Here is a 12,451-nt window from a genome sequence, read left to right as displayed (position 1 = left end):
TGTGGTTATTTTATTTATTTTCCTAGACAAGTCAGTTCAGAACAAATTCTTATTTACAATGACAGCTTAGGAACAGTGGGTTAACTACCTTGTTCAGGAGCAGAACGTCATATTTTTACATGGTTAGCTCAGGGATCTGACCTAGCAACCTTTCAGTTACTGGCCCAACGCTCTAACCACAAGGCTACCTGCTGCCCAAAGTCCTGCCAACTCAAAAACTGAACAATAAAAGTGTAACCAAGGGGGAACTAGTGCATTTCTCTGGGAAAATCTGCTTCAGTATTATCAATCTTCCAAAACACTTGAAATTCTTGTAAAATAATTGGCATTTATTTGATCAAATAGACTTTGAAAGGGTAGACATGCAGAAATTCCTCTTGTCAAAAGTCTTGCTATTACAAAAGTAGTTCTTCATGCAGCGTAACAGGTTACAGGTTCTTCTTGGTGAAGCGCCTGAATGGCTTCATCATTGCTGAAAAGACCCTGACAATCAAGGATCTTTTTTTGACAAGCTGAGGTATGGAGGGAGAAACCTCTCCAACTGGAGCTAGAAACAGAGAGAGAGATGCAGTATAGTAACATTGAAAAATAACAGTGCTATGAGTTTGGTAGGCATACCTATGTTTCTAACACACACCTAAACAAAACTACAATCTATAGCAGAGCTCTAAAACATCCTTACCTATGCAATGTCCATCAGTAGAGGGAATCTCAGTCTGTTCCTGGACTGAATGGCAGTCCTTTTTGTTTCCTCTCTTGGAACGCTAACAGAAGAAAGGTAAAGAAAATGGTATAGAGAATAAATAAATAAATGGAACACTTCTGAATCCAAGGCAACAATTTAGTGATGAATAAAACATATTTATTTCATGTATTTGTCTTATCATAGCCACATCAATAACATCAGCACCTAACTGGAACAAAAAACAAATGCTAACTCCCTGCTATACCTTGAAGTTGATCCTGAGTTTGGTCATTGAAAAGCAAAGGAAGCTCCTTCTTGCTTTCTGCTCAGCCCCCCTCTCTGTCTCAGCCTGGTCTAATGGGTTTGTTGCAGCAGAAGCTGGTCTTGACGCCTCCTTGCATCCTTGTACCAGCTGCTGGGTCAAGGACTTTACCAGGACTCTGTCAAATGCAGGGTCCTGGGAGGAAATAGCTGCTTGCAGGGTGTTATAAGAGCCAAACTCCTCCATGAGGTTTTGATGTACACCTCTGAACACCCTGTGGATGTACAGGTTCTGGGAATATGCCTGTGTCCTGGAGAATCTGGATGCAGCACAGAACTCAGACAGGACTTGTCTGATGAGTTGCTGAGATGTTTCTGTCATGTCTGCTGCCTGTTGGGAGGGTCCATCTAGGGCTGAGGGTCTGATCTTCGATAGCAACCTTATCACCAGTATGGTGACAAAACAGATGTCATCATCTTTGCTGGGGTCCATCAAGTACTGCAGTGGGAATGCAGTGGCACTGCTGATGTCCGGGGTGATTAAGAGCTCCCTCAGATGGCCAGAGCTGCTGGGGATACACTCCTCCTTCTCTTCAATGTCAATCCCATCTTCCTTTGGCACCAAAGAGGTTCCCTTGCTGGTGAAAGACGGAGTGGAGGATCGAAAAGAGGCTTTAGCACTCGGTGGTCGACTGCTGTCAGTCATTGGACTGTTACGATGCAGGGGTTCATCTGTGTGTGCCATCATCTTTGTCTTTAGGTCACTTGAAGAAATATCTGGCATTTTAGAGACCCTGGTGTCGATGCAGGAGCTCCTGACGATGGGGCAGGTCAGATCAAAAGGCACTTGGTCAGGGATGGGAGTGCCAGGGAGGTTGATCTCTAACTCACACTCTGACCTAGGACCCTTTGAAGAGCTGGACAAGGAACTACGACCATTTAAAGTGGACAAAGATGAACAGGTTCTAGGGTTGTCTTGGTAGACTTGTTCACTGTCATCCTCACTTTTCTCAACCTCCTTCAGTATAGTTCCTACCATATCATTGATCTGAAGGAGCTCCTTGGAATCCTTCATTCGCCCTAAGTTTGAGATTTCACTCTGGATAGCAACCAGGATTTCCCCAAGGGTCTCTTTGGAAGAAGCATTTTCTGTCCTTTCGTATCCGGATGGCTTCAGCCTTGTGAAGAAATCCTTAAGTGTGTTCTTCATACTGACGCAGATGGTCTTAGCTGTTGACCAAAGCTTCTCCTCTGATATTTTAACACTCAATTCAGTATCATCCAGTTGGGAGCCCCCGTGGGAGCACTGCGAAACTCTCCCACTTCTTTCCAGTAGCACAGTGTCAGTGGACTCATTTTTCTGGAAAATAGTTGCCATTCCTTTGACAAAGGTTTCCACTAATCCAGAGGCTGTATTCTCAGAGGACATGGAGGACATGGATTCTGAAAGGACATGGATCTCTGATGGTGAGCTAGATGATAAGCCAGCCTGCAGACTTTTCTGAAGACCAGTATGGCTGATCTGTGTGATAAAGGAATGACTGGATCTCATCAGCACTTTACTCACTGCCTCTTCTGCCTGAGTCTGGAAGTCATTGCTAGAGAGCTTCTTAATGCTCTGAATCAGACTAGTAGAGGACTCTGTGATTCTGACACTCTCTTCTGAGCTCAGTTGAGAATTTTGAGTACTCACGCTCAAGTCTTCATTGGGTGAGGGTGACTGGGAAATAGTATAGTCATCGAGCTTTGATAGGACACCATCAACAAACCAACAAGCCTCTAGGGACTCATCAGATGAACTGACAACGGCCAAGGATTTACTCTCCACTTTTGATAACTCTGACTTGTAGATGGAAAAAACACTGCTAAGAACTTCTTGAGTACTGGTATCCAGATTGGAGCGACAGAGAGCTGGTATTGGTTGGCTCTCTCTGGGAACTCTACTAAGTTCGGTGCTGGGTAACTGGACCTCAACAGTTGAAACAGTTGCCTTTTCCAGGGTGTCTGAAGACTCCTGAAGAGAAGCATCCTTAGCCACACCTTCTTCTCGAGTGGATAGAGTTAAAAGGTCCCTCAGCTTTGCTCGTATACAGCCGTAGAGTGTGCGGGCTAGAGAGAAGGTTATCATCTGTGAAGATCCTGTTTTGTGGTCATTTACAGGAACTGGCCAATCAACGGCTTCACATGTGCCTTCAAATGATGCTATCGTCTCCATGCCTCCCACAAATGCCTTAACAATCACTGTGGCAGTGGAGGTTACAGATGTCAGGGCTGTGCAGCTGGTATTCAGGGGGGCTTCAGTAAGGCTAGGAGCAGCACTAGAAGGCCTAGAGGAAGGAGCCATGCCTGAAGAGCTGCTGACTTTCCTTGTAAGGATGGTGCTCACCGCCTTCAGGGCTTTAGACTGAAAGTCGGGGCTAGAGAGGGTCTGAAGCTTTCTGGCCACCACACTGGTAGAGGATCCAGTCTCTTTGAGAAAGTGAGTGGTCCCTTCTTTCCCAGATGGACACTCAACATCAAGGTCACATTGAAGATTGGTCAGAAATTTAGACCCCAAGATTGTCATCTTCTTGGCCAGATCCAATAGGATGTTGAAGTCCTGTGCCATTTTGTCCATTGTGCCGACAATGGCATCCAGCACATCATCGGTCACAGGGTCCATGAGGGGCTCGATAAACCCTACCCACTCTGGCTCAGACGTTTGGCTCTGTAGCTCGGCCAGGATCTGCACCGAGGCTACCCGAATGACCTCCTTGCCTGCTGCTATGTCCTGACTGTCCATAGGGGGGACATTCCCCGGGCTGGCCTGAATGGCCACTGAGAGGCCAGAGTTAAGCTGGTGTACCACCTCCCCCACGATAGCACAGCTCAACTCGGAGGAGCTGGAGGAGGTGGGGTTGGAGTGACCCTCAACCAGGGATATCATGAGGCTCTCTTCCGTTACCCCAAAAAGAGCCTTCAGAGGATCCTCCATGAGGGGAGCCTCTCTAGTTGCAGGCAAGCTCTGCAATGAGGTCTGGGACCTTGAATATAAACACACAATCACCACTTATGCCATGCAAATGTGACCAACTGTCACACCCTGATCATAGTTTGCTTTGTATGTTTCTATGTTTTGTTTGGTCAGGGTGTGACCTGAGTGGGCATTCTATGTTGTGTGTCTAGTTTGTCTGTTTCTGTGTTTGGCCTGATATGGTTCTCAATCAGAGGCAGGTGTTAGTCATTGTCTCTGATTGGGAACCGTATTTAGGTAGCCTGTTTGGTGTTGGGGTTTGTGGGTGATTGTTCCTGTCTTTGTGTTTGTTACACCAGATAGGGCTGTTTTCGGTTTCACGGTTCTTGTATATTGTTCTATTTTCATCTTTATTAAAGATGTATCAAAATAACCACGCTGCGTTTTGGTCCGCCTCTCCTTCAACAGAAGAAACCCGTTACACCAACTGTATCTAATCTGGGTCATTAGTGAGCCTGAAAACCAAATTAGAGCAATGATGGATTATTTCTCATACCACTGTAGTTCTAGAAGCCTAAAGCCAACTGACATGATTTTTTGCCAGATTTTTATGTTTGTATGACATCAGAATATGATTAATTCTGAAAGGCATGTACCTGATCTATTTATTCATAGATGACTTTATGGCTTACCCAGTTAAAAATGACTTTCACCTGGACCCACCCCCTCAGTGGCAACCTTTCTGACCAGAACTTAAAACTACAAGGTGTGAATTCCAAGTTAATAATTTATGATAAGTATGGGTCAGGTCTTGCAATTATTAAGTTGAAATATTGCTGTGAACATACCTCTTAGGCGAACAGCATGGTGATGAGGTTCTGCAAGTCGATTTTTGTCGGCACCCTGCACTGCCATTCCTCCTCTCCTTAGTCCAGTAGTTCATCTCACTGATCAGCAGCTTTTTCTCTCTCTCATCCAGACTGCCTAAGGAATCCTCAGACCCTGTCAGAGAGCACTGGGATTCTGGGGAGGTTGCCCCACTCCTCAGGTTCACCCCCATGATACGAGCGAGCGCTGGTAGGAGAATGCGGAGGGCTGTCTGGGTCACGACTTTAACAATCTTCAGACACAGCATGGAGAGCTGCTCGAATGTGAGCTATGGCCAACAAACAGAGGAATGTTTTTGTCAATCAAGTAATTCCATGACACCATTCCATATATAGCGCACAACTCTTGACCAGAACCTTATGTGGAGAGACTTACGTTATTTTTCATGCCATGCTGAATCACTCTCCATTGGCTAGAGAAAAGAAAAGAAAGGAAACATATTTTACCTGCACACTGATGTTGAGTTAGTGGAGTCACTAGATAGCCATGTTAGGGAAAATAAACGTGTATTTAATTAAGCTATTAGCAAGTACATGAGACATTTTGTTCTTGATTTACAGGAAGAGTTAGGGGTGTGGTTACAGTGATGTTAGGGTTAGGTGTAGTGTTTGAAATCCCATTTGTGGTTAGAAGGTGCACTATGACTATAAATTCAGAGTTGTTGTATGTGAGGTTGGAAAAAGACATGGGACTTGCTCATCAGTTAGACTCCTCAGGAAGGAGAGGAGGATTGGGGCACAGCATGTCCCAATCTTGAGAGAAGGCATTAGAGTCCTCTGAGCCTCCTTCTCCAGCTGCTCAATGATAGATCCCCTTTCCCGGAAACCACACCCGGGTGTCTGAGAAGACTCTGGGAAACCGCAAAGAGAAATCTAAAGTTGAATCTGAACGTGATCCCTAATTTCCTTCACCTTTAGTGATTTGATTGCACTGGACAGGTAAAAGCACATCTCTCTGCGGGCCTCCCTTATATTGCTTTCACCTATATAGATACTATCTTCTCAGATTAGTGCTGATGAATTTGAACACAACCTGCACCCAACATGAAGTAATCTCAGACCTTCACCAATGCTGCTGTCCTCATCCACGGAAGTCTTCTTGGCACAGCCACTGGACTTACGTTTAGCCTACATGACAACAGATTATAGGTCTCATAGCAGATCTAAGGTCAGTGTAGCGTCTCCTCCTAATGCTTTAAGGCTAGGATTTAGTGATAGTAAACTAATCCTAGATCTGTGCCTAAGTAGGCAGAGCATGTGTAAAGGACAGCATATTTCTTACCTTGCCTCCTGTCCTGTTCTTGTTGGTCTCATGTGTCTCTGTTTCATCCTTCATATTCTCCACAACCTTATTTTGGTCATCAAGGGGATCCTCCCATTTCACGCTCTGGTGGATAAATGAGAGGCCAATATCAGTCCTAGGTTGTGACTTTATGAAACAACTTATTCGCTCCTATTTTAAACAAAACGGCAATAGTGGTCAGATTTCAGTCCATGGATCAAACCAGTGAGACCTACTGCTGTGTTAGTGACCTACTATATTGTTAGTAATTTCTCCTCTAAACTCAAAATAGGCTAAATGAACCATACCTTGCTGTCATCTGACATGATGTGTAGCTTATTGTTGTAGGCTGTTTAGAGGAAATACTAATACCTCCTTTGAAAAAACGTCAGTGAACCATCGGCAAACAACTGAAGTGAATATGAACGTCCTTGAATTATGCCAAAGCATTGTTGAATACTCGATTCCGATTGGCTGAAGCCAGAGCATTCTCCAAAGATGTCATACACACATGATGTCACAATTAGGCCTAAGTCTAATGTCTATATGAATTGTCAATGTAATTAGAAAACAAATCAAAGCTTGTCAAAGTTCTGCCAAACGAAAATATGTCTAAGTGCTCGTTTTTACGTTTAATTTATGGTTTATCATGCATCGTCATTCATCACCATGCACAAAAACGTAACTCGCTGCCATCCATTAGCTATAATTCTGAGGTTGCAAAGCTGCAGAACTAGGACGTGCAATAAATTATAACCACTTGCAGAATAATTTCAAATCAAAGATGTTCAAGGGGGCTTGAACTATTTCAGCACTGTGGAGCTGTCTGCTGCATAGAGCTGACACGTTTCTTGGCGTCAGGGGACCGTGCCATGGTGCTGAAACGGAGCAGGGCTCAGTTCTATGGATATCTCATGCGGATTTTCCTGCTAGCCTATGTATAACGATACTATAATCACATTATTTTCATCCATCCGCCAACACAAATGGCATGTCAACGTTTCACAAATAATAATGCAATGAAGCCAAGCCGAGATGTATGGTTCTTCATCCAGAGGACGAAGCACCACTGTATCATCTAAAACCTTCAGAGAGATCCCTTAAAACTGTAGTGTAAATTCTCCACGGCTGTTATGGAAGCTAGGTTAATTTAGCGAGACATGGACAAATCCAACACATAGCGTTTCTACTGGGTCCTGCTTAGAGGTGACTGACCGTCATGTTGCTAGTTGTGATGACGCTTTTAAAACAAGAATAGTTATTTGTAATTGCTCTGGGAGCTAATTATTGCAGAGCCCAGCTACACATCCTGCTCGCTGGGCACATTATGGACAGCCAATGAGCAGTTCAGGTGAAAAAGTCAGCCAGATCGGATCCCTATAACATACATGATACTAGGATCCTGTGGCAACCTGCCGGCCTGCACAATCCTCCATAACACGAATGCTACACGCGCAATATGTTATGCTAACATCCCACACCAATTCCCCAATTGGTGGAATTACTTGCCTAAACTTCCAATCACACTTATTTTCTAATATCAACCATAGTTTCTGCACTTAAGGCAGACTTGCCATTAGAACAAGATGTAATTAGGACAACTGTAAAGCTCATTAAACGTAGGCTAAAATGAACCTTACCTGGCTGTCGTCAGCCATTATGTGTAGCCCGTTAATTAAGGCTCTGCGCCTCTGATACTGCAGCTGTTCTGATAGGCTACTGTAGCTGTTCTGTAACTGTTAAATGACGTTTTCCTTAGTTACATTCCCAAATATTTTGTGTCATTTAACCTACCCTTTCTTCATCCATAATAGCATACAGTATTTTTTATATCTCGAAAAACTTGTCCTTTTCTGTGTTGTTTTCACTCATGTTGAGTTTGAGGACAATATTGCAGCCACTGACGAATTAAGAACTACATACCACGTCATGGAATGTTAGACCTTCATTAATATTGGGTTGGAAATATATTGATCAGATTACACAATTTCCCCATCAACCGTTTTCGATACAGCTAGGCCCACATTGAAATCTGTTCACTAAGCACTGCCACTCAGCAGGTCAAAACAGAAATAAACCTAGTCTAATTTCGTGTCGACCTCTTGTGGATTTATTTCGGTACCCTATTTAGTGAGCCAGTTGATTGATCTATTCCTTATAGTGCATTCCTTATAAGTAGGCCTACATTAGGGAATAAGGTGCTATTTGGTAGCATATTCCTCTCTAGCCAATGCCTCCACCAATCCAATGATTTTAGATTTGTAGGAAGAAGCGAATGAGTGTGTACACTTCAGGAGAAGGGAGATATTATTGGACTGTATCCCTAGGCTATAGCAAGGCCTAAACCAAGTAGCCTTGAGTACGAACCCAAAAGCTTGGATTGCCAAAGGCCTATCAGAGCTAAATTGTTGATAACAACTTTAAACTTACTGTAAAACATGTTCTACCTTCCCCTATATTTCACTTACCTATTCTTCCACCATAGCTACTTTTATATCTCGAAAAGCATGTCATTGACTGTTTTGGCTTGGCTACTTTCATGTCGAGTTATGTCGGTTTAGTTAGTCGGGGACGTCATGGACTGAAGGCAGTAGAGGTTAATTGGTTTTAAGAAATGTTTATATGTCGCCCTCTTGTGGAATTATTTAGGTACAACAATGTGTTGTGTAGTATCCAAATTATTGTTTTTTCCTCATCCCTGTGTTACATCCTATTATCAGTCATAAACAGATTACTCCCCCACAGAGCAATACACTTTAATAGTAAAGGGGTAACACTCTTTGTTCAAAGGAACAGAATAGCTGTAAGAGCGATGCAATTATTTGATGCACCGCAAGGGGGCATTGTGTTATCAGCATTGGGTTCGTGTCTCGTGTCCTTTTCGTATTTTTTGTATATATATTTCAACTTTATTTTCAATCTCTTTTCGATTTTTAATTCGATTCTATATTATTATTTTAATTTTAAAAATTTTAGAACACATTCAAGAACCTCCAGAAGCTAACCAGCTAATTAGCTACAAGCTATTTAGTCATTGTTAGCCACTGCTAGCGGCTTTTACCTTCTGCACAGATACCAGCCCTGTTCTTAGCCTGGATAATACTCGCCAGTCTACCAGTATCGGACTGTCTCTCCACAACAACGCCGGATTCCTGCCGTAATCCCTGGACCACTACTTCTGATCTTCACAGCTACCTCACAGCTCACAGCTAGCTTGCACTCACCGTGGCATCCAGTACCGAAGCTATCCCTGAGGCCCACCTCCCGGCCTACTCAGCTGTTCACCCAAACCCCACTCATACACGGCTAGAGCCCAATACTCCACCGGATCCTTGCTGTAAACTCTGGACTTTGGCACCGGTTCACCGCTGCTACCGATTGGCTATAGTGGCTAACGCCACTGCCACGAAGCTAGCACCAGTTAGCCGTGAGCCAGGCGCATCTCCCGGCTAGCAAACTAAATTCTACAATACCTCTTTCGCCATCTGGCTTGGATTCTCTGTCGACACGGCCCCCCGCCGCACCACCACGACTGGTCTGCCAACGAATACTCCATCCGCTGTGCCTTTCAACCGGCCTCTGTCGGAGGGCTACTAACTTTAAACGCTGTGTCGCCCGCGTGCTAGCGTAGTGGCGGCGTCCCTGTTCCATCTACTGCTGCCCTCTGGACACTATGATCACTTGGCTACATAGCTGATGCCTGCTGGACTGTCCATTAATCACGGTACTCCATTCTGTTTATTTATTTTTTATCTGTCGGCCCCAGCCGCGAACTCAGGCTCTGTGTGTAGTTAATCCGACCCTCTCTGCCTAGTCATCGCCATTTTACCTGCTGTTGTTGTGTTAGCTGATTAGCTGTTGTTGTCTCACCTGTTGTTTTAGCAAGCTCTCCCAATCAACACCTGCGATTACTTTATGCCTCGCTGTATGTCTCTCTCAAATGTCAATATGCCTTGTATACTGTTGTTCAGGTTAGTTATCATTGTTTTGGTTTACAATGGAGCCCCTAGTTCCACTCTTCATACCTCTGATACCTCCTTTGTACCACCACACATAAGGTGACCTCACCCATTACAACCAGCATGTCCAGAGATACAACCTCTCCAGTGCCTGGGCTTACCTCCGCTGTACCCGCACCCCACCATACCCCTGTCTGCGCATTATGCCTTAAATATATTCTACCATGCCCAGAAATCGTAACAGTCCAATGACTGACAGCAGCCGACCACCGAGTGCTAAAGGCTCTTTTTGATCCTCCACTCCGTCTTTCACCAGCAAGGGAACCTCTTTGGGACCAACAGGCAGCAGATCTGACAGAAACATCTCAGCAACTCATCAGACAAGTCCTGTCTGAGTTCTGTGCTGCATCCAGATTCTCCAGGACACAGGCATATTCCCAGAACCTGAACATCCATAGGGTGTTCAGAGGTGTACATAAAAACCTCATGGAGGAGTTTGGCTCTTATAACACCCTGCAAGCAGCTATTTCCTCCCAGGACCCTGCATTTGACAGAGTCCTGGTAAACTCCTTGACCCAGCAGCTGGTACAGGAATGCAAGGAGGCGTCAAGACCAGCTTCTGCTGCAACAAACCCATCAGACCAGGCTGAGACAGAGAGGGGGGCTGAGCAGAAAGCAAGAAGGAGCTTCCTTTGCTTTTCAATGACCAAACTCAGGATCAACTTCAAGGTATAGCAGGGAGTTGGGAGTTAGCATTTGTTTTTGGTTCCAGTTAGGTGCTGATGTTATTGATGTGGCTATGATAATAAATAAATATGTTTTATTCATCACTAAATTGTTGCCTTGGATTCAGAAGTGTTCCATTTATTTATTTATTCTCTGTACCATTTTCTTTACCTTTCTTCTGTTAGCGTTCCAAGAGAGGAAACAAAAATGACTGCCATTCAGTCCAGGAACAGACTGAGATTCCCTCTACTGATGCACATTGCATAGGTAAGGACTTTAGAGCTCTGCTATAGCTTGTAGTTTTGTTTAGGTGTGTGTTAGAAACATAGGTATGCCTACCAAACTCATAGCACTGTTATTTTTCAATGTTACTATATTGCACCTCTCTCTCTCGCTCTCTTACCCCATCCATTTCTCTTGTGTTTCTAGCTCCAGTTGGAGAGGTTTCTCCCTCCATATCTCAGCTTGTCAAAAAACGATCCTTGATTGTCAGAGTCTTTTCAGCAATAATGAAGCCATTCAGGCGCTTCACCAAGAAGAACCTGTAACCTGTTAGGCTGCATGAAGAACTACTTTTGCAATAGCAAGACTTTTGACGAGGAATTTCTGCATGTCTACCCTTTCAAAGTCTATTTGGTCAAATAAATGCAAATTATTTTACAAGAATTTCAAGTGTTTTGGAAGATTAGTAAAACTGAAGCAGCTTTTCTCAGAGAAATGCACTAGTTCCCCCTTGGTTACACATTTATTGTGCAGTTTTTGATTTGGCAGGACTTGGGGCAGCAAGTAGCCTTGTGGTTAGAGCGTTGGGCCAGTAACCGAAAGGTTGCTAGGTCAGATCCCTGAGCTGACCATGTAAAAATGTCATTCTGCCCATGAACAAGGTAGTTAACCCACTATGCTGTCATTGTAAATAAGAATTTGTTCTTAACTGACTTGTCTAGTAAAATAAATACAAATAACCACAGCTTGACGCTAATACAATCGTTGCTCTATAGACTGTCAGATAACCAGATGTTCTCAATAAATTTAGTTAGATTGGTAAGAGCTTATTAGCAGCCAGGGGAAAACACAGAGGAGAATTAGCTTTCTGCAGCTAGATCAACCCTGTGAGATGTTTTCTGTATGTTGAAAATATAAGGTTGTTGGCAGTGTATGTCAGAGCAAAAACCAAGCCATGAGGTCGAAGGAATTGTCCATAGAGCTCAGAGACATGATTGTGTCAAGACACAGATCTGGTGAAGGGTACCAAAACGTTTCTGCAATATTGAAGGTCTCCAAGGACACAGTGGCCTCCATCATTCTTAAACGGAAGAAGTTTGGAACCACCAAGACTCTTCCTAGAGCTGGCCGCCAGGCCAAACTGAACAATCGGGGGAGAAGGGCAGTGCAGTGGAGCAGTGGAGTAGCTTCAACAGCCATAGACCCGGGGATTTCACATCACATTCCATGATGCAATGCAGAATACGGCTTCACACAGAACAATCACCAAACCCATAAGATAACACTTAGCACAGCCAAACATCATGTATCACATGAAGAGGCATGTGTGTTCTCCAGACGTGATACCTTGTCATGGACCTGCTGTTTCGATCTTCGCTCTCTCTCTCTCCCTCTCTCTACCACACCTGTTGTCTCGACCTCTGAATGTTCGGCTATGAAAAGCCAACTGACAATTACTCCGGAGGTGCTGACCTG

General features: G+C 44.1%; 2 protein-coding genes across 5 annotated transcripts; one reads left to right on the top strand and one right to left on the bottom strand.

Moving 5' to 3' along the window:
• LOC139410857 (serine-rich adhesin for platelets-like) lies at positions 1-9,908 on the bottom strand. 4 transcript variants are annotated; one of them, XM_071156443.1, is made up of 9 exons: positions 9,542-9,908; positions 6,069-6,173; positions 5,848-5,914; positions 5,484-5,637; positions 5,163-5,199; positions 4,748-5,055; positions 951-3,969; positions 683-764; positions 1-547 (listed from the first exon to the last, which is right to left on the bottom strand). In XM_071156443.1, the coding sequence occupies exons 1-9, from the start codon at positions 9,551-9,553 to the stop codon at positions 429-431; spliced, it is 3,903 nt and encodes a 1,300-aa protein (XP_071012544.1). In that variant the 5' UTR covers positions 9,554-9,908; the 3' UTR covers positions 1-428. The 4 variants fall into 4 exon arrangements, with proteins under 4 accessions (XP_071012544.1, XP_071012545.1, XP_071012547.1 ...); XM_071156444.1 differs by having other exon boundaries at positions 9,293-9,554; XM_071156446.1 differs by lacking the exon at positions 5,848-5,914 and having other exon boundaries at positions 9,542-9,629.
• On the top strand, positions 9,179-11,720 carry LOC139410859 (uncharacterized). Its single transcript, XM_071156449.1, has 4 exons — positions 9,179-9,792; positions 10,344-10,756; positions 10,939-11,020; positions 11,183-11,720. Exons 1-4 carry the CDS (start codon positions 9,765-9,767, stop codon positions 11,299-11,301), a joined length of 642 nt encoding a protein of 213 aa, XP_071012550.1. The 5' UTR covers positions 9,179-9,764; the 3' UTR covers positions 11,302-11,720.
• The last annotated feature ends 731 nt before the right edge of the window (positions 11,721-12,451 follow it).

Source organism: Oncorhynchus clarkii, chromosome 6, assembly GCF_045791955.1.
Source record: "Oncorhynchus clarkii lewisi isolate Uvic-CL-2024 chromosome 6, UVic_Ocla_1.0, whole genome shotgun sequence".
Taxonomy (NCBI): Eukaryota; Metazoa; Chordata; class Actinopteri; order Salmoniformes; family Salmonidae; genus Oncorhynchus; species Oncorhynchus clarkii.
The sequence above is the reverse complement of the archived record's forward strand: the minus strand, read 5'-3'. Positions and strand labels throughout refer to the sequence as shown.